Source organism: Puma concolor, chromosome D1 (assembly GCF_028749965.1).
Source record: "Puma concolor isolate L17-30 chromosome D1, mPumCon1.1.hap2, whole genome shotgun sequence".
Taxonomy (NCBI): Eukaryota; Metazoa; Chordata; class Mammalia; order Carnivora; family Felidae; genus Puma; species Puma concolor.
In genome coordinates, this window is record NC_141676.1 from 15215949 (window position 1) to 15239151 (window position 23203).

Consider the following 23203-nt stretch of genomic DNA (forward strand, 5'->3'; position numbering starts at 1 on the left):
TTACTAGGCTTTAATAACTGAAACCATTAAGTAAACACAGCTCTACTTAAAAGATATAATTTACATAGCTTGTTATGAATATATCTTTTAAAAGATAAATTAAAATCCCATGGTAACAAAAATACTATAGTATTTTACAAATTACAGTTTTGTGTCTCTCGCAATGGCCAAAAGTTACTCACGAGCATGAATTTCTTCATGAATATGCAGCAACATAGTACCAATGAAAATTTTAAGATTCACACATAACAGTGCACATCAAGCTTCCAGAACAGAATAGGCATTTATTTATTCCTTTATATTCTAACACACTTGATATGATATACAATTTTAAATTCTCTAATTTATATATCTAACAGTAATTACAAATATTAACATGCAATGTAAAATAGCCCATGAACCTACTTTATAATTCCGTTAGTTTATTTCAAATGCATTATGCGATCTTCTTTATTATTTGGCTAAATGGACAATAAAAATCTGTCAGGTTATAATACTAATACCAAATACATTTTAGATACACTGGCTAACTTCAGTTTTGCTAGCTTAATTTCCTCAATCCAGTCTTTCTCCAATGAAAATATATGGTATTTAAGACATTAGCTACATAAAATATATTACATGAATTTTCATTGCATATCCCTTGGTTGTTTTAAGGACTCACCTCTTGGGTCGTTTCTTTGGTCATTAAAATAGTGCTTCTCTCACTGTGAGTAATTGTAGATACTTCACAGAACTGTGGGTGACCATAGAACACATAATAATATATGCCTGATCAGTGCATCTAAAAACAGTTCAAAGTGACCACACTTTCTACATTTCCATGAAGGTTCCCCAACGTCTCAGTCTTTAAGATAAGTGTAGAATTATCCAATGTGGATGTCTAGGTTATAAAGACACATAAATACAACATATTTACTGTGCAAATATAGTTGAACATTCTCACTTGCTGGGAAAATGACCTCAAAGCAAAACAAAATTGCTATGTCCAAAAGGCCATACAAAAATTATCCTGATTAGTAGAAATTAACTTGGACAAGCCTGTTATTTGTCAACATAAAAATGCCCAAAATTTTATAACCTCAAATTAGTTAAATAAATCTCTTATTAGACATTTATGATGAGACAACAAAAAAAATATTTTCTTTTGAGGATTGGGATAACATTTATGTCTCTGTACATTAACATGTCTCTGTGCCTAACAACAAAAATTCTGGAATTTGCTTCCTGGAAGACCAATGACTGAGCAGTCTCTCAGGTGAGAGAGAACTCTACCTGTTCACTCATTCAAAACATACGTATCCTTAAGGTCACTTCTTCCCTAACGGAAGACATGTTTCTACCTTTCCCCACTTTTCATCCAAGAGAATTGGGCTCTTCCATATGTAAGGGCTCTTCCCTCATACAAGTAATGAGGGATATTTATACACAGGAAAATATAACAAAAAACCATCTAGGTAATTAACAAAAACTCCAGCCTGCGCAGATATTTGAGTTGTCAGAAATCTCTTGGGCCAGTGTATCAGGAAAATAATCCTCCCATTACTATGTGCAGACACAGCCTATGGCTTTCTATGTCATTACTGTTTTTAATGAAAGAGAATGTAAGGTTATTATAAATTAGTTTATTAGAATATGTGCAACAAATTCAAATAAAGTAAACACTTCTGGACAGTTTTTCTCCCCTAGAACAATCTCTAGAGAAAGAGTGACTTGGTTCTTGCCAAGAAAGAGGCACAGACAGTCAAATATGTGAAAAGCATATAATTTAAACAGAAAAAAAAAAGTTAAACAAATGATAAATTGTGAGTATATAGTAGGAAAGATTTAGGTAAGGGAAGTCATATTTAAGCCGGCATTAAAGGAGAACCAGTCTCAGGCTTACGTATCCAATCATATCCTCAGCAAAGGAGGTCTTTCTTCTAGCTGTTAGAATCTCTGTTTATGAAATCCTGAGGCTCAGAGGCAGAAGGCCCTGGGATGAGGGAAGTCACTGAGGTTAACACTGCAATTGTTGAAAAGATAGCTAATCACAGTTCCAGACTCTGGGTCGCAGTGGATGCCGTTTATCAAAGCCTTAATCTATGTCAACTGACACCATAATGATTTTCAGTTCATTAATTCAGTCCCTTAATTTCATTCCAGGGTCAATTGAGTAACTGTTTCTATAAGAAACAAATTATTTTCCAACAAGAGCCTGCTTGTACATCAAATTCTGAGGGCTTCCACCCTTACTCATTTTCCCTGGCTTACAATGGGCTCCATTGAGCATCTTGATCTCCACATACGTTTAGTTATATATTGCATTTACTAGATCATAAGGATCATAGATAAAGATTCATTAATCAGCAAAACTAAAAGACAGCTGATGGAATGAAGAAGATATTTGCAAATGACATATCGGACAAAGGGTTAATATCCAAAATCTATAAAGAACTTACCCAACTCAACACCCAATACAAATAATCCAGTGAAGAAATGGGCAGAAGACACGAATAGACAATTTTCCAAAGAAGATTTCCAGATGGCTAACAGACACATGAAAAGATGTTTAACGTCACTCATCATCAGAGAAATACAAATCAAAACAACAAAGAGACACCACCTCACACCTGTCAAAATGGTTAAAATTAACAACTTAGGAAACAACAGATGTTGGCGAGAAGCGGAGAAAGGGGGACACTTTTGCACTGTTGGTGGGAATGCAAAATCGTGCAACAATTTGAAAACAGTATAGAGGTTCCTCAAAAAATTAAAAATAGAACTCCACTACAACCCAGCAAATTGCACTACTAAGTATTTATCCAAAGGATACAAAAATACTGATTCGAAGGTTCACATGCACTCCAACGTTTCTAACAGTATCCAAATTATGGAAAGAGCCCAAATGTCCATCAACTGCTGAATAGATAAAGAAGATGTGTTGGGGCGCCTGGGTGGCGCAGTCGGTTAAGCGTCCGGCTTCAGCCAGGTCAGATCTCACGGTCCGTGAGTTCGAGCCCCGCGTCAGGCTCTGGGCTGATGGCTCGGAGCCTGGAGCCTATTTCCGATTCTGTGTCTCCCTCTCTCTCTGTCCCTCCCCCGTTCATGCTCTGTCTCTCTCTGTCCCAAAAATAAATAAAAACGTTGAAAAAAAAATTTAAAAAAAAAGAAAATGTGGCATATATATATATATATATATATATATATTATATATATATGGAATATATATATACACAATGGAATATATATATGGAATATATATGGAATATATATACAATGGAATATATACAATGGAATACAATGGAATATATATATATATATACACATGGAATATATATATATATAATGGAATATTACTCTGATCAAAAAGAACGAAACCTTACTATTTGCAGCAATGTGGTGGGAACTAGTGTATTATGCTAAGCAAAATAAGTCAGTCAGGGAAAGACAAATATCACATGATTTCACTCAGATGTGGGATTTAAGAAACAAAGCAGATGAACATAGGTGAAGGGAAGGGAAAATAAGATACAAATGGAGAGGGAGGCGAACCATAAGATACTCTTCAATACAGAGAACAAAGTGAGGGTCGCTGGAGGGGAGGTGGGTGGAGAGATGGGCTAAATGGGTGATGAGCATTAAGGAGGGCACTTGTTGGGATGAACACTGGGTGTCATATGTAAGTGATGTATCACTAAATTCTACTCCTGAAACTATTACACTATGTGCTAACCAACTTATACTTAAATTTTAAAAGTCTGACTATCCTGACTGTGGTCCTACATTTAACTGGATAGGGAGAGGGACCGGTGGGTTCTTTCCAGTCACCATTTCCAAGCCACTTTGAATAGGAATGAAGCTGCCCTGAATCCTGTAGACCCCTCAGTTATCTGTTGAATACCACAGAGGGACTCCAGTCCATGCCACATGAAGCAGAAAAAATACCCAGCTAACCTCTGCCAGAATTGCTGGTCCACAAGATTGTGAGGCAAATTTAAATGGTTGTGGCTTTAAGTCACAACATTTCAAAGTCTTATGCCATGTAGCAAAAGATAACCAGAGCAAAGAGTGGAAGCTGGAACTGTGGTGCTTCCATAACAGAAATGTAAAGTACATGGCATTGACCCTGGCCCCAGGAGTTGCTGGGGCTGTAAGGGCTTCGAGGCATCTGTAGGTAAAGCTTTGTTGAAGGACAGGGTGGACTGTGCTTGGAGGCTGAAGAGAAAGTGATTCATGTTACCAAGTGCTAGCAAAGTTTGGTAATACCCTCCCCTGTAGTAGTGTGGAAAATAGGAACAGGTGGGGGAGCAGGTGGATTTGACTGTGATTTCCAAGTATAATACTGAATATGCCAGCTGGTTCCTCAGCAGTGTATGATATGTTGAAGGATGGGTAAAGAGAGGTGAGGGGTGCCTAGGTGGCTGTCAGTTGAGAATCTGACTCTTGGTTTCAGCTCAGGTCATGATCTTGTGGTTTTGTGAACTTGAGCCCCATGTTGGGTCTTGGAATTCTCTCTCTCCCTCTCTCTCTGCCCCTCCCCAACTCATGGTGTCTCTGTCTCTCTCAAAATCAATAAATTAACCTCAAAAAAAGAGATAGAGAGGTGAGTTAAAAGCATGACTGTTATCAAGTTCTCAAGCAGAATTCAGAAGAAACATGTAAGGATTCAAGACCTGCTGGGTTCTGGTATAAAGCTGGTTCTCATCCATAGCATCTCCAAAGAGCAAAAAAGCTCTCAGAGTAAGAAATGGCACCAGAAGAAAAATCATCTCAGTGTTGTAGATGTAAGACCCTAGTGAGACTTCGGAAAGATTTAAGGTGTGTCTCATAAATTCTCTTAACTAGGTTGTCCACCTCCAAAACGTATGCAGGACACAGGGAAGAAAGAGCAAGTCTCTAGTTCTTAGACTTTCTTTTTTCAATTCACAAAGTCTAATTTTATTTACTTGTGTTTTTACAGGGTTATTCGATACAACTGATATACAACCTTGTGTAAGTTTAAGGTGTACAACATGTTGATCTGACATATACATATATTGCAAAATGATTACCACAATAAGGGTAGTTAACACATATGTCACCTCACATAACTGGAATTTTTGTGGGGGATGAGCACATTTAAGATTCACTCGCTCAGCAACTATTTCTATATAATACATTATTGTTAACTACTGTACCCTGCTATACATTAGCTCCCCAAAACTTATCCAACTTATACCTAGAAACGTGTACCCTTTAACTAACATTGACAAATTTCCCCCACCCGCCAGGCCCTGGAAACCACCATTCTCTTGCCTTCTACAAATTGGGTTTTTCAATACCACATATAAATGAGATGATAGAGTATCTGTGTTTCTCTGTGTCACTTATTTCACTTAGCATAATGCCCTCAAAGTCTATCACAGTGTTGCAATTGGCACGATTTTCTTCTTTTTTATACCTTAATATATTCTCTTGTATGTATATACCACTGTTCTTTTTCCATTCATCCATCAATGGATGCTTAGATTGTTTCCATGTCTTGACTATTGTGAAAATACTGCCACAAACATGAGAGTGAAGATATCTCCTCAAGATTCTGATCATATCTTGGATATATGCACAGAAGTGGAATTTCTGGATATTATGGTAGTTCTATTTCACTTTTTGAGCAATCTCCATACTTTTTTCCAGAGTGGTTGAAAAATTTATATACCCAAAGACAGTGAACTAAGGATCCCTTTTATCTACATCCTCACCAGCAAATGTAAACTCTTCTCTTTTTGATAACACCCATCTTAACAAGTATGAGGCGATATCTCATTGTAGTTTGAATTGCATTTCCATAGTGATTAATAATATTAAGCACCCTTCCATGTTCCTATTGGTCATTTGTATGTCTTCTTTGGAAAATGTCTATTCAGATCCATTGTCTGATTTTTAGTCAGTTTTGTTTTGTTTTGTTTTTCCTATTGGTTGTATAAGTTCCTCATACAATTTGGATATTAACCCCTTGTGAGGTATAAGACTTGCAAATATTTTCCCCCATTCCATAGGATGTCTTTTCATTTGGTCAGATGCAGTCTGGATCTAGAACTTGAGATCCTGAATTTCAAGCTGATGTCAGGATGGGATGAGATCTTAACTGGCTTAAGACTTTCTGTGCCCTCCCTCCCAAAGTCCTGAACTGCCATTTTACAAGTCTGACAAACTCACTGGAGAGACAGGCTACATGCAAGGAGAAGGAGCCAGGAGAGCCTGGTCTTCTAGCTATCCCTGCCAAGGCACCACTCACAGGAGTAAAGTCATCCAAAATACTCCCTAAAAGCCGAGGGAGCTCAATCCATGCCACATGGAACAGAAAAATTGTTCAGTCAAGTCCTGCCAAAATTCATATGTGCTCAGATTCAGACCTGTGTGTCACAAGATATAGCCCTGTGTGTAAATACATACAAACCTGTGTGTGATCATATCAAATACATATACATACACATAAGCATTCATATGCATAGTCAGATACTGACCCATGCGCTGTCAGATACAGACCTCTGTGTTCATATATAGACAAATCTATGAAGCTGGACAGGCATTTTTAGACTTATGGAAGTAGTGTAGTTTGGTATGAGCTTATGGACAGTATTTGGGCAATAAGTACAAACATCAACATTTAAATATGTATACCAATTGATCCAAGAATTCCACTTCTAAAAACTCATACTTACACAATTTCAATAAGACTTCATTGCAGACCTATAGGTAACAAAAAAAATTGGGGAAAATATGGCAAGGACTGGAAACACTAATTTTACCGTATCTTCATAAAGAAGTTTTAAGCAGTATGAGCAACCTGAGAATGGTTTACATCTATAGACAGGTGTGGAAAGGACTTCAGAAGGCTGAGTAGTAAATGTAAAAGTTATACACAAGGACATAAACATGAACACATATGTTTTATTAGCAAAGATTATTAATAGACCAATTTTAGAAGCAATAACAATCTTAATACAATAACTATGTATGTAAGAAGACCTGGGACTATGTGAGGGATGGATAAAGGTCTTTATATATATATATACATACATATATATATATATGTATATATATGTATATATATATACATACATATATATATGTATGTATATATATATACATACATATATATATGTATGTATATATATATACATATACATATATACATATATATATATATTTGCAATGACATGGATGAAGCTAGAGAGTATAGTGCCAAGCAAAATAATTCAGAGAGAGAAAAATACCACATGATTTCACTCATGTGGAATTTAAGAAACAAAATAAATGAGCAAAGGGAAAAAGAGAGAGAGAGAGAGAAAGAGAGAGAGAGATACAAATCAAGATATAGCCTCTTAATCATAGAGAACTGATGGTTACCAGAGGAGAAGCAGGGTTGGGTTAAAGAGGTGATGGGGATTAAGGTATGCATGTATTATGTTGAGCACCAGGTGATGAATGGAATTGCTGAATCACTACATTGCACATATGAAGCTAATAAAACACTGTATGCTAAAGAAGAAAATCAATCCAACTAAATATAAAAATAAGAATTCGAATGAAAGTAATAAATTAAGTATAGCCAATAATTAAAAATTCATGTAACTAGGAACACCTGGGTGGCTCAGTCAGTTAAGTGTCTAACTTGGGCTCAGGTTGTGATCTTGCTATTCATGGGCTCAAGTCCCACGTAGGGCTCTAAGGTGACAGCTCAGAGCTTGAAGTCTGCTTTGGAGTCTGTGTCTCCTTCTCTTTCTGCCCCTCCCCCCCTCACTTTCCCTCTCTGTCTCTCAAAAATAAATAAAGCATTAAAATTTTTTGAAAGAAATATTAGTGGAACTACAAAAATGTCATTGGTTACTTCATTACATCTGGAGATTAAGAGTATACTTCTCATGATGAGCACTATGTATAGAATTGTTAAATCATTATATAGTGCATGTGAAACTAATATAACACTTTATATTAATTTTACATGAATAAAAAAATAAATACATAACAATTAGTGTAACTATAAAACTTTCATTGACTACTCAATTACATATTATTTATTGACTCCTACTGTAAGTGCATTTACAGTAAAACAGACGTTAACATTTGAGGAGATGGGCACAAATGTTAAATTATTTTCTTCATCGTGGATCATACACTTATCTACTGAGAGATATAACATTTCTCCTCCAGAGTTTCTTCATAGCATTCGTCATCTGAGAATTTCTCAGAGTGTAGATCAGGGGGTTCAGCATGGGGGTTATGACTGTATAAAACACACTCAATAATTTGTCAACGGGGAAGGTCTTGGCAGGTCTCATGTACATGAAAATACACGGCACGAAGAAGAAGACCACCACAGTGATGTGGGAACCACAGGTCTGGAGGGCTTTCTGCCTCCCTTCTGGACTAAGGTTCTTTAGGGAGTGCAAGATGACACCATAAGAGATGAGCAAGAGCACAAACACAATTGTGCAGATCAGTCCTCCGTTGGCCACCACTAACAGGCCAATGACACGGGTGTCAGTACAGACCAGTTTCAGTAAGGGGTACATATCACAGGAAAAATGATCAATGACATTAGGGCCACAGAATGGGAGCCCATAAATAGTGCTAACTTGAATTACTGAATGCATAAAACCCCCAACCCAGGACCCTACCAGGAGCACAACACACACCCACTGTCTCATGATAACCAAATAATGCAAGGGCTTACAGATGGCCACATAGCGGTCATAGGCCATCACCAGCAGAAGAAAAACCTCTGATCCACCAAAAAAGTGCTCTACAAATAGTTGGGTCATACAAGATTGGAAGGATATGGTGTTTTCCCCAAAGAACAAGTCCGAAATCAATCTGGGGGAAATGCAAGACGAATAAGTGACATCCATAAATGATAAGTTAGCAAGAAACAAGTACATAGGCGAGCCCAGGGTCTTACTGACAGTTACAGTCATAATAATGAGCAAATTTCCCACCATGGTGAAAATATAGAAAAGCAAGAACATAACAAAAAGGACCTTCTGTTCCTTTGGATCCTGTGTGAGACCCAAGAGGACAAAGTAAGTTACATTGTTTCTTGCTTCCATCTAATCTGCATAGGAGGTGATTTCTCATGTTAGAAGCGGGAGATCTATAAAACAAGGGAAAAAACTTTTAAATGCATTATAAGAGTAACCTTTCATTGATTCATTCAATTAAAAAATGTGAAAGAGTGCCTGCTTGTGTCAAATGTTTTATAGACATTGTGATTTCCAAGTTGAATAAGCCATGGTTTCCTACATTTAGTGATAGCATACATAATAATCACCAAAAAGTGACAATATAAAAACAGCCCTACAATGTGAAGGTCACAGAGTAGGAATATATCTACCAGACAGGAGTCAGTCTTCCCAGAGGTGCAATGCTTTAGCTGAGTTTTAAAGGAAAAGTGGAAGGACAAGAAAAGAGGGCAAGGGAATTCCATGAAAAAGTGCATAGTTTATAAAGTCACAAAAGTGAAATACTTGAGACCAATGTAGTGTAATTGACATATTCAATGTGAGTAGGTCAAATTAGGAATAGGTCACTGAAGGATTGTGTCTTCCCTCACTGATACTTCTCAGTGGTTGGATATGCCCCCTTTTCCTGACCAATCAATGGGGAAGCACACCAGTGTTGTGTCTCTCCCTTAATTTTTAACCTTCATATCAAGACAGTCTGGTACTGGCACAAGAACAGACACATAGACCAATAGAATAGAATAGAAAACGCTGAACTGGACCCACAAATGTATGGCCAACTAATCTTTGACAAAACAAAAGAGAGTATCCAATGGAAAAAAGACAGTCTCTTTAGCAAATGGTGCTGGGAGAACTGGCAGAATGAAACTGGATCACTTTCTTACATCATACACAAAAATAAACTCAAAATGGATGAAAACCTAAACGTGAGACAGAAAACCATCAAAACCCTAGAGGAGAAAACAGGCAACAACTTCTTTGACCCTAGTCATATCAATTTCTTGCTCAACATGTCTCCAAAGGCAAAGGAAATAAAAGCAAAATGAACTACTGGGATCTCATCAAGACAAAAAGCTTCTGCACCACAAAGGAAACAATCAACAAAACAAAAAGGCAACTGATGGAATGGGAGAAGATATTTGCAAGTGACATATCAGATACAGGATTAGTATCCAAAATCTATAAAGAACTTACCAAACTCAACACCTGAAAAACAAATAATCCAGTGAAGAAATGGGCAGAAGACATGAAAAGACACTTTTCCAAAGAAGACATCCAGGTGGCCAACAGACGCATGAAAAGATGATCAACTTCAACATCACTCATCATCAGGGCAATACAAGTCAAAACCACATTGAGATACCACCTCACATCGGTCAGAGTGGCTAAAATTAACTCAGGAAACAAGAGATGTTGGCGAGGATGTGGAGAAATGGGAACCCTCATGCACAGTTAATGGGAATGCAAACTGGTGCAGTCACTCTGGAAAACAGTGTGGAGGTTCCTCAAAAACTTGAAAATAGAACTACCCTATGACCCGGCAATAGCGCTATGAGGAATTTATCCAAAGGATACAGGAGGGCTGATTCATAGGGGCACATGGCTTTCAACAATAGCCAAATTATGAAAAGAGCCCAAATGTCCATCAATTGATGAATGCATAAAGATGTGACTTATATATACAATGGAATACTACTTGGCAATGAGAAAAAATGAAATCTTGCCATTTTCAACAATGTAGACAGAACTGGAGGGTATTATGCTAAGTGAAATAAGTCAAAGAAAGACTGATATCATATGTTTTCACTCATATGTGGAACTTGAGAAACTAAACAGATGACCATGGTGGGGAGAGAAGGGGAAAAAATAGTTTCAAACAGAGAGGGAGGCAAACCATAAGAGACTCATACAGAGAACAAACTGAGGGTTGATGGGGGGGTGGGGAAGGAGGGAAATGGGTGACGGGCATTTAGGAGGGCACTTGTTGGGATGAGTACTGGGTGTTGTATGTAAGCGATGAATCATGGGAATCTACCCCCAAAACCAAGAGTGCACTGTATACACTCTATGTTAGCTAACTTGACAATATATTAAAAAATAATAATACAAAAATAAATTACACATCTCTCTCTTCAAAAAAAAATTCACACATGCAACATCTCCAAATTTGGACATCTCCAACTGGATATCAATTCAGTACTTATAAACTAAATTTTTAATGTTCAGCAATAAACATAGGTGTTTCCATCTCATTAAATGGTACCACCTTCCATGTCATTGCTCAGACAAGAAATATCACCATGCCATTCATGCCTTTCTTGCTCTCATATCATGTATTGTTACCTTTAACAAATCTTATTAACCCCTCTAAAATATATCACAAACTTTATCATTTCCCTCTCCACCGCTTCCCTACTGAGCCACTGCACTGGTCTCCTGCCACGTCCCTCTCCTTTCATTCTGGCCTACATCAGTATGTTCTCCTCATGCAGTTCAAATGATTTATTTATAAAATCTGATTCTGATCTATCATTCCACAGCTCACAATGCCTACGGTGGATTCCAATCACACACTTACAACTTCATGTATCATAGTTCATATTTACAGTAAGAGGAACTATAATCTCCACTTCATAAGTGGACAAGCAGAGGCTCAGAACATCTAATTAACTTTCCCAAGGTCACCTATTTTTCAAAGTTTGCTTTAGTGATCTCACTTTTACATAATAAAGAAATTCACACAATTGCAAACCTGGTTCCCAATATTTACTGTTAGTCTTACCTCGTGAAGACAAGTCCAGAATCTGAAGGAAGAGTTTTTAATCATTTGTCGGACTGGAATTTTTTTTTTTCATCCAGTATGACAAGAGAAAGAAAAAATCTGCATTATTATTTGAGGATATATTTTATTTCATTTGGATATCAGTCCATGTTCTTCATGGGGTCTTCCAATTATTCAGAAGATTGCTTTTATCTGCACTAGAGATTATGTAAAAGGAATTCTACGATCCATACATACAATAAAACTTTATTACCTTAGGATAATTTATCTAAAAGACAAGCAACCTAATTTTACATAAAAAGATAGCAACCAGCCATTTTCCAGGGAGATTTTTCTCAACTCTTTCCTACTAACTTCAAAATAGAAAAAAACCATTCACTCGGTTAGTCCTTCTCCTTCTTTTGTGTTGGTGTGACCACACCAGTTGACTTGAAATTTTGACACAAATTATTGTGCTTTTCTTTTGGGGGGGGGCGGGGGGGTAGTGCATTCAGCCAACAAAGACCTCTTAATAAATTTATCATTTCTGGAGAGGAGAGCATCTTTCTCCTGATAGGGGTAGAGATCACTAGACATTTCATCCTTTTTAACCACCATTTGTCATTCAGTCAGAATTGGAAAGTGTCCAAGACTGATGCTTGCTTAATTAAATTCACTGGGATTGCCCACAAAATTTTTTAAAAATATCTCTTTGTAGACCAGATCACATAATTAATTTCTAAAGGATGTAACATGAAGGGAAAAACAATTTTTAGAACCATTAGGAGACTATTGCCAGTCAAGAATAAAAATATCAGCCACGTCATTTTGTGCAAGTGAAGGTTACTTTATCATGTATTCCCCCACTTGCCGTAGCAAGTTTCTTCTCATTTTATTTAACACTCAATTTATCATCTGCCTTAAAGTATGATTGGATATGTTAAATATTTCTTTATCAAATTAGATGTGTTAGCTATTCAATTATTAATTATTGCTTTTATATTAGAGCATCTATTTAATGCCAGGAACCATGCTATGAATGAGGACATACCAATTAATAAAACAGGGGAAAAATCACATGAAAAGTCCTTCCTGCATGGACTTTATTTCTCATAAGGTCAGACAACAAATAAGAGGACAATCTAATAACCTAATAATAGCCTTCACATGACTGTGTAAAAAGTAGCCTAATTAGTAGAAATAAATTTAGCCAATCCTACTATTAATTTTTTTTAAAAAAATTTAAAAACCTCAAAAGTTATTTGAATGTATCTCTTCTTGGTCAGTATGGTTAGGCAATCAAAAAGTCCTTTAGAGGATTAGCATAATGTTCATGTCTATGGACATAAATCTGTCTCTTTGCCTGATAAGAAAAATGCTAGAATTTAACTTCCTGGAAGACCAATGACTGAACTCTCTCTCAGGTAGTAAGAGAACGCTTTACTTGTTCAGTCATTCAAAATGACATTCAAAATGTATCCCTAAGGCCACCTCTTCCCTAATGGAAGAGACATTTCTACCTTTCTCCAGCTTCATCCTAGACAATTGGGCCCTTCCACATGTTTATACAAGCAGCAAGGAATATCTATGCACAGGAAAATATAACAAGAAAACATCTAGGGGATGAAGAGAAATTCCAGCCTGGGCAGATATTTGAGTTGTCAGAAATCTCCTGGGCCATTGTATCAGGAAAATAATCCTTCCATTCTATGTGAAGACACAGCCTATGGCTTTCTACTGTTTTTAAATGAAAGAGAGTGTAATGTCATTACAGATTAGTTTATTAGAATACGTGGAACAAATTCACATGAAGTAACTACTTCTGGACAGTTTTCTCCCCTAGAACAATCCTTAGAGAAAAAATGACTTAGTTCTTGCCAGGAAAGTATCAGACAGCCAAATATGTGAAAAGCCTCTATTTTGAATAGAAAAAAAAAGTTAAGCAAATAATAAATTTTGAGTTTCGTAATGCGAAACATTCAGGTAAGGGAAGTCATATTTAAGCCAATGTGAAAGGAGAACCAGTCTCAGACTGACTTACCCAATCATACCCTCAACAAAGGAGGTCCTTCTTCCAGCTGTTAGAATCTTTGCTCCAGAGGCCCTGAGGCTCAGAGGCATAAGGCCTTGGGATGAGAGAAGTCACTGAGGTTGGCATTGCAATTGTTGAAAAGATTGGTAATCACAGTTCCGCAGTCTGGGTTGCAACGGATGCTGTTGATGAAGGCCTGAAACTATGTCAACTAACACCATAATGATTTTCAGTTCATTAATTTAGTCCCTTAATTTCAGTCCAGTAGCAATTAACTGCAACTACCAGAAACAGATTATTTTCCAACAAGAGCCTGGTAGTACATCAAATTGCTGAGGGCTTCCACACTTACCCATTTCCCCATGGCTTACGGTGGGCGCTATCGAGCATCTTTGTCTCCACATATGTGTAATTGTATATTGCATTTTCTAGGTCATAAGGATCATTGATAAAGAGTCATTTAATACCTGTATGAACCATCCAAAGAACTTTCTAACATGCTAAGCCACACCAAAAGTTGCTGGTTTTCAGCTGACCTAAATGTATGTATAGATTTATGCTTGTGTTAAAAATAAAGCTCTACTAGCAGCTAAGCTTTTATTTTAAGAAGTTAGAAAAAAAGAAAACTAAAAGACAAAGTGAAAATAAAAAAGTATGTAATGAAAAGATCAAAAATAAATAAAATAGAAAACATAAAATAGAGTAAACTAAAACAGCCAAAAGTTAGTACTTTTATAATACAACTGATAAGTTTCTAGCAGGAGTGATGAGACAACTACCAATATCAGAAATTAAAAAGCAGATAAAATCATACAAATACTGCAGACTTTAAAAGGATAATAAATGGTTCTTATGAAAAACATTTTTCAAAGAAATTTGATACCTTAGATAAAATGGATAAAATAAAGGAAAAACAAAACCTTCTGAAAAAGACTCAAAAATAAAAAATAAAGACTCAAAAATAAATACTCCTATATATCTCCAAGAAATGAGCTGTCCTTTTTTTCTAAACATGATTGTGTTATAGAAAACTCTAAGGAATCTACAGAGATTACTAGAAATAATAAGTGAATTGAGTGAGTTTTCAGGAACACAAGGTCCAAATAGAATGTTCAATTGCATTTCTATATATTAGTATCCATAACAATTGAAAACTTACAAAATGTTAAACACCTTTACATTAGTATCTGAAAACAAAAATACTTAGGAAAAGATGAGCAACACTCCTCCACTAAAACTAAATTTTGTTGTATTTTTACCACTGGGAAATTATTTTTACTGCTTCAAGTTTTTATTTAAGTTCCAGTTAGTTAACATATAGTGTAATATTGGTTGCAGGAGTAGAATTTAGTGATTCATCACTTCCATATACCACCCATTGTTCATCACAAGTGACCTCCTTAATACTCAGCACTCATTTAGCCCATCCCTAATCTACCCAACCCCCTTCAACCCTTACTTTGTTCTCTAGAGTTGAGTCTCATGGTTTGCCTCCCTCTCTTTTCTCCCCCACTTCCCCTATGTTCATCTGTCTTGCATCTTCAATTCCATGAGTGAAATTGTATGGTATTTGTCTTTCTCTGACTCATTTCACTTCACATAATGCATTCTAGCTCCATCCAGTCATTGCAAATGATAAGACTTCATTCTTTTTTTGATGGCTAATAATCCATTGTATGTATATACCACATCCTTGTTTTTCATTCATCAGTTGATGGACATTTGGGCTCTTTCCATAATTGGCTATTATTGATAATACTGCTATAAATATTGGGGTGCATGTGTCCCTTCAAATCAGATTTTTGTATACCTACTAGAACAATTACTGGGTTTTAGGGTAGTTCTATTTTTAACTTTTGAGAAACCTCCACACCATTTTCCAGAGTGGTTGCACTAGTTTGTATTCCCACCAAAGTTGTAAGAGGGTCTCCCTTTCTTCGCATCCTCGCCAACATCTGCTGTTTCCCATGTTGTTAATTTTAGCCATTCAGACAAGTGTGAAGTGATATCTCATTTTAGTTTTGATTTGTATTTCCCCAATGATGAGTGATGTTGAGCATCTTTTCATGGTCTGTTAGCCATCTAGATGTCTTCTTTGGAGAAGTGTTTATTCACATCTTCTGCCTATTTCTTACCTGGATTATTTGTTTTGGGAGTGTTGAGATTGATAATTTCTCTATAGATTTTGGAAAGCATCCCTTTAACTGATATGTCATTTACAAATATCTTCTCCCATTCTGTGGTTGCCTTTCAGTTCTGTTGATTGCTTCTTTCTCTGTGCAGTAGCTTTTTAACTTGATGAAATCCCGATAGTCCTTTTTTACTTGTGTTTCCCTTGCCTTCAGCAACATGTCTAGTAAGAAGTTACTACCTCTTATGTCAAAGAGATTGCTGCCTGTTTTCTTCTCTAGGACTCTGATGGTTTTCTGTCTCACATTTAGGTCTTCATCTATTCTGCATTTAGTTTTGTGTATGATGTAAGAAAGTGGTCCTGTGTCATTCTTCTGCATGTCACTGTCCAGTTTTCCCAACATCATTTGTTGAAGAGACTATCTTTTTATTCATTCCTACTTTGTCAAAGATTAGTTAGCCATGTCATAGTTGGTCCATTTCAAGGTATTCTACTATGTTCCATTGATCCATATTGACCTATGTGTCTGTTTTTGTGCCAGTACCATACCGCCTTGATGATTAGAGCTTTGTAATATAACTAGATGTCCAGAACTGTAATTGCCTCCAGCTTTGCTTTTTTTTTTTTTTTTCAAGATTACTTTGGCTATTCAGGGTGTTCTGTGGTTCCACGCAAATTTTAGGATTTTTTGTTCTAGTTCTGTGAAAAATCCTGGTGGTATTTTCATAGGAAATGCATTACATGTATAGATTGCTTTGGGTAGTATGGCGATTTTAACAATGTTTGCTCTTCCAATCCATGAGCATAGAATGTTTTTCCATTTCTTTGTGTCATCTTCAATTTCTTTCATCAGTGTTCTATAGTTTTCAGAGTACAGATATTTTACCTCTTTGATTAGGTTTATTGCTAGGTATCTTATGTTTTTGGGTGTAATTATAAATGGGATCAAATCCTTGATTTCAATTTCTGCTGCTTCATTATTGGTGTACAGAAATGCAATAGATTTTGGCACGTTGATTTTATATCCTTCAACTTTGTTGAATTTGTGTATCAGTTCTAGCAATTTTTTGGTGGAGGTTTTCAGGTTTTCTACATAGATATCATATGGTCTGTGAAGAGTAAAAGTTTGACTTGTTCCTTGTTGATTTGGATGCCTTTTATTTCTTTTTGTTGTCCAATTGTTGAGCTGAGGACTTCCAGTACTATGTTAAATAACAGTAGTGAGGATGGACATCCCTGTCTTATTCCTGACATTAGCAGGAAAGCTCTCGGTTTTTCCCTATTGAGGATAATATTAACTATGGGTCTTTTGTATATGGCCTTTATTATGTTGAGGTAGGTTCCCTTTATCACTACTTTTAATAAAGGGTTTTAATCAAAAATAGACGCTGTATTTTGTCAAATGTTTTTTCTGCATATATTGAGAGGATCATATGGTTCTTATCCTTTATTAATCTGGTGTGTCATGTTGATTGATTTGCAAATACTGAAACACGCTTGCAGTCAAGGAATAAACTCCACTTGATTGTGGTGAATAATTCTTTTAAGGTACTATTGTATTCAGTTTGCTAGTATCTTGTTGAGAATTTTTGCATCCGTGTTCATCAGGGATATTGGCCTGTAATTCTCCTTTTTAGTGGGGTCTTTGTCTGGTTTAGGAACCAAGGTAAGTAATTCTGGCCTCATAAAAGAGTTTGGAAGCTTTCCTTCCATTTCTATTTTGTGGAACAGTTGGAGAAGAATGATATAACTCTTGCTTAAGTGTGGGGTAGAATTCCCCTGGGAAGCCATTTGGCCCTGGACTTTTATTTTTGGGCAGATATTTTTATTGCTGTTCCAATTTCTTTGCTGGTTATGGGTCTCTTCAAATTTCCTATTTCTTCCTGTTTCAGTTTTTCTAGTTTACGTTTCCAAGAATTTATCCATTTCTTCCAGATTGTCCAATTATATAAGTTTTCATAATATTTCCTTATAATTGTGTTTCTTGGTGTTGGTTGTGATGTCTTTCATTCATAATTTTATTTATTTGGGTACTTTCTCTTTTCTTTTTGATAAGTCTGGCTGGGGGTTATCAATTGTATTTATTCCTTCAAAGAACCAGCTCATGGTTTCATTTATCTGTTCTATGATTTCTTTGGTTTCTATATCATTTATTTCTGTCCTAATCTTTATTATTTCCTCTTTTCTGCTGGTTTACACTTTATTTGCTGTTGCTTTCGCAGTTTCTTTAGGTATAAGGTTAGGTTGTGTATTTGAGACTCTTCTTCCTTGTTAACGAAGGCCTGTATTCTATATACTTCCCTCTTAAGACCACTTTTGCTGCATCCCAAAGGTTTTAGACTATCATGTTTTCATTTTCATGTGCTTCCAAGTATTTTTTTATTTCTTCTTTAATTTCTTGGTTAACCAATTGATTGTTTAGTAGGATGTTCTTTAATCTCCGTGTATTTTAAGTCTTTCCAATTTTTTTCTTGTGGTTGACCTCAAGTTTCATAGTGTTGTGGCCTGACAATATTCATGATATGATCTCAATTTTTTCTACTGATTGAAGACTGATTTGTAACTTTGTATGTGATCTATTCTGGGGAATATCCCATGTGCACTCAAAAAGAATGTGTATTCTGCTGCTTTTGAGTGAGATGTTCTTTATACATGTGTTAAGCCCATCTGGTCCAGTGTGTCATTCAAAGCCATTGTTTCCTTGCTGATTTTCTACATAGATGATCTATCCATTGTTGTAAGTGGGGTGTTAAAGCCACCTACTATTATTGTATTGTTATCAATGATTTTATGTTAATTAATTTATATATTTGCATCACCAAGTTGGGGGCATAAATATTTACAATTGTTAGAGCTTCTTGCATAGACCCTTTCTTCCTCTCTTGTTACATTCATTGGTTTAAAACCTACTTTGTCTAGTACAAGTATCATTGGTAAGGCTTCCTTTTGACATCCATTAGCATGACAAATCGTTCTCTAGCCTTTCATTTTCAATCTGCAGATGCCTTTAGGTCTAAAATGAGTCACTTGTGGGGCGCCTGGGTGGCTCAGTCAAAGTGTCCGACTTTGGCTCAGGTCATGATTTCATGGTTCATGAGTTCAAACCCCGCATTGGACTCTGGGTTGACAACTCAGAGCCTGGATCCCACTTCGAATTCTGTGTCTCCCTCTCTCTCTGCCCCTCTCCCTGTCTGTCTGTCTGTCTCTCTCATTCTGTCAAAAATAAGTAAACTTAAAAAAATTAAAACAAAAATAAAATGAGTCTCTTGTAGGTAGCATATAGATGGGCCTTTTTTATCTATTCTGATAGCCTACACCTTTTGATTGGAGCATTTAGTCCATTTGCATTCAGAGTGATTATTAATAGATATGAATTTAGTGCTATTGTATTACCTATAAAGTCAGTATTTCCAGAGATTTTCTTTGTTCCTTTCTTATCTTCATTGTTTTTGGTTTTTCTTTCCCATTCAAAAAGTCCTGTTTAATACTTCTTGAAGGCCTGGTTTAATGGTCATAAACATTTAGGTTTTGTTTGTTTGGGAAACTCTTTATCTCTCCTTCTATTCTGAATGATAGCCTTCCTGGATAAAATAATGTTTGTTGCATATTTTTCCCATTCAGCACGTTCAATATATCATATCACTCCCAGGATCCTGCAGATCCCTCAGTTATCAGTTGAATACCATAGCAGGACTTCAGTCCATGCCAAATGAAATGGAAAAATACCCAGGTGTGCCTGGGTGGCTGAGCCGGTTAAACGTTCAACTTCGGCTCAGGTCATGATCTCACAGTCTGTGAGTTCAAGCCCTGCACTGGACTCTGTGCTGACAGCTCATAGCCTGAAGCCTGCTTCAGATTCTGTGTCTCCCTCTCTCTCTGCCCCTCCACCACTCATGCTCTGTCTCTCTCAAAAGAAATAAAGAAGAAGAAAGAAAGAAAGAAAGAAAGAAAGAAAGAAAGAAAGAAGCATTAAAAAAATGAAAAAATACCGAGCCAACCTCTGTCAGAATTGCTGGCCCACAAGATTTTGGGGTAAGTCAAAATGGTTGTGGGTTTAAGTAACAAAATTTCGAGGTCTTATGCCATGTAGCAAAAGATAACCAGAGCAAAGAGTGGAAGCTGGAAGTGTGGCGCTTCCATAACAGAAATGTAAAGCATGTGGCATTGACTTTGGCACCACCAGGAGTTGCTGGGAGTTGGAAGGGCTTTGAAGCCTCTGCAGGTAAAGCCTTAAAAGACAGGATGGATTGTGCTTGGAAGCTGAAGAGAAAGTGATTCATGTTACCGAGTGCTGGAAAAGTTTCACAATACCCTCACCTACAGTGGTGTGGAAAATAGGAAATAATAGGAAACACCCTTGGGGGAGCAGGTGGATTTGACTGCAATTGCCAAGCAGAATACAGAAAGCTCCAGCTGGTTCCTCAGCAGTGTATGATATATGATGAAGTATGGGTAAACAGAGGTGACTTACACTTTAACTGTTAAGTTCTCCAGAATTCAGGAGAAACGTAAAAGGGGCCAAGACCTGATGGGTTCTGGCATAAAACTGGTTCTCATCCATAGCCTCTCTAAAGAGCAAAAAGTTCTCAAAGTAAGAAATGGCACCAAAGTAAATATCATCTCAAAGATGTAGATGCAAGACTCTGGTGAAAACTTCTGAAATATTTAAGGTGTGTCTCATAAAGTCTCCTAACTAGGAAAAAAGTATGTCTAAGAAGCTTATGGGGTGTTATCCCACTGCACACAGACTTCCAGCCCAAACCCGGAAGACAGGGGCTAGTCTGTCTTCACAAGAAATATTTGTGAGTGTGGCTTTTGTATAAACTCTAATGAAAAATATGTAAACTCTGCAAAAAATTTTAAGAGAAATGCACAAAAGGAGGCACCATGACCTTCACTTGTAGACAGGAGTATCTATTTGGTTACAATGTTCAACCTCAAATTGTATATAGGGCATGTGGAAGAAATAGCACGTCTCTAGTTCAAGACTTTATTTTTTTCAATTTATAAAGACCTCTTTTATGTATGTATGTGTGTAACTATGTATCTATGTATTTATGTATGTTTCCCCAGATTTATTAAAATACAATTGATATGTAACATTGTGTAAGTTTACGGTATACAACATCATGATCTGATATATGCATATATTGCAAAATGATTACCACAATAAGGATAGTTAACACATATGTCACCTTATATAATTAGAATTTTGGTGTGGGATGAGAACATTTAAGATCCACTATCTCAGCAATAATGTCAGCAACTGTATAATACATTGTTGTGAACTACCGTTCCCTGCTATACATCAGCTCTCCAAAGTTTATTCAAGTTAGAACTGGAAATCTGTACCCTTAAACTAACATCGACACATTTCCCCCACCCATAGGCCCTGGAATCCACCATTCTCTGTCTTCTCCAAGTTGGGTTTTTTTTTTAATTCTACGTATAAATGAGATCATACCGTATTTGTCTTTCTTTGTGACTTATTTCACTTAGCATAATGGCCTCAAAGTCTCTCATAGTGTTGCAATTGGCAGTATTTTTTCTTTCTTATACCTTAATATAATCATATATGTGTGTATGTGTGTGTATGTGTGTGTATACACACACACACACATATACACACATATATATATAAACACACATACATGCGTATACACGCGCGCACACACACACACACACACACACACACACACACATAACTTTTCTTTTTCCCTTCTTCCATCAATGTATGCTTAGATTGTTTCCATGTCTTGGCTGTTGTGAATAATACGGTCACAAACATGGGAGTGCAGATATCTCCACAAGATTGTGATCTCATATTCTTGGATATATGCATAGAAGTGGAATTTCTTGATACTATGGTAGTTCTATTTCACTTTTTGAGAAATCTCCATTCTATTTTCCAGAGTGGCTGAAAATGTACATGCCCAATGACAGCGAACTAGGGTTCCTTTTTATCTACATCCTCACCAGTGCATACAATCTCTTCTGTTTTTGATAACATCTATCCTAAGAAGTATGAAGCGAAATCTCATGAAGTTTTGAATTGCATTTTCCTGATGATTAATAATGTTGAGCACCCTTCCATGTTCTTATCAGCCATTTGTATGTCTTCTTTAGAAAATGTCTTTGAGGTCCATTGCATATTTTTTAATCAGTTTTTTTGTTTTCTTTTGTTTTTAAATTTTTTAAATTATTTTTCATGTTTATTTATTTTTAAGAGAGAGAGAGACAGAGTGGGAACAGAGGAGGGGCAGAGAGAGAGAGAGAGAGGGAGAAACAGAATCTGAAGCAGGCTCTAGGCTCTGAGCTGTCAGCACAGAGCTCAACGCAGGGCTCAAACCCACGAACCATGAGATCATGACCTGAGCTGAAGTCGGATGCTTAACCGACTGAGCCACTCAGGAGCCCCTGTTTTGTTTTGTTTTGTTTTTGCTATTTGGTTTCAAAGTTCCTCACACATTTTGGATATTAACCCCTTGTGAGGTATAAGACTTGCAAATATTTTCCCCCATTCCATAGGTTGCCTTTTTGTTTGGTCAGATGCAGTCTGGATTTACAACTTGAGATCCTGAACGTCAAGCTGATGTCAGGATGAGACAAGATCTTAACTGGCTTAAGACCTTCTATGTCCTCCCTCCGGAAGTCCTGAACTGCCATTTTACAAGTCTGACAAATTCACTGGAGAGACAGGCTACATGGAGAAGAAAAAGGGGCCAGAAGAGCCTGGTCTTCTAGCTATCCCTGCCAACGCATCACTCAGATGAGTAAAGTCATCCTAAATACTCGCTGAAAGCGCATCCACTGAATACCAGCGAGGGACCACAGTCCATGCCACATGCAACAGAAGTATTCTTCAGTCAAGTCCTGCCAAAATTCATACATGCTCAGATTCAGATGTGTATGGCAAGATATAGCTCTGTGTGTAGACAGATACAGGCCTGTGTGTGATCAGATCAAATGCATACATATACACGTATACATTCGTATGTGTAGTCAGATACTGATCCATGTGCTGTCAGATACAGGCCTCTGTGTGTTCACATACAGACACATATATGAAGCTGGATACGACCTACATATCATTGAATACGTACCTACATGAGGCCAGATACAGATCTCTGTGGTTGAATATATACTTGTGTATTGTCAACTGTAGGTCTATCAACATTGCATACAAACAAACACCAATGCCTTTGAGGACTGCTATAATTCATGCCAGCAAAAGACACTAAGCCCTTTCCAGTCAGCTCTTTGAAAATGTGAATCAAAGGTAAATAAGACAAGCC

The 23203-nt window shown here is 36.8% G+C and overlaps 1 protein-coding gene across 1 annotated transcript; it reads right to left on the bottom strand.

Moving 5' to 3' along the window:
- Nucleotides 1-8141: 8141 nt before the first annotated feature.
- Nucleotides 8142-9071, bottom strand: LOC112864877 (olfactory receptor 4A47). Its single transcript, XM_025927878.2, has one exon. The coding sequence runs from the start codon at nt 9069-9071 to the stop codon at nt 8142-8144; it is 930 nt and encodes a 309-aa protein (XP_025783663.2).
- Nucleotides 9072-23203: the final 14132 nt, after the last annotated feature.

Excerpts from the sequence above, each read along its gene's own strand:
- LOC112864877 (XM_025927878.2), bottom strand. The coding sequence starts at position 9,071 with ATGGAAGCAAGAAACAATGTAACTTACTTTGTCCTCTTGGGTCTCACA.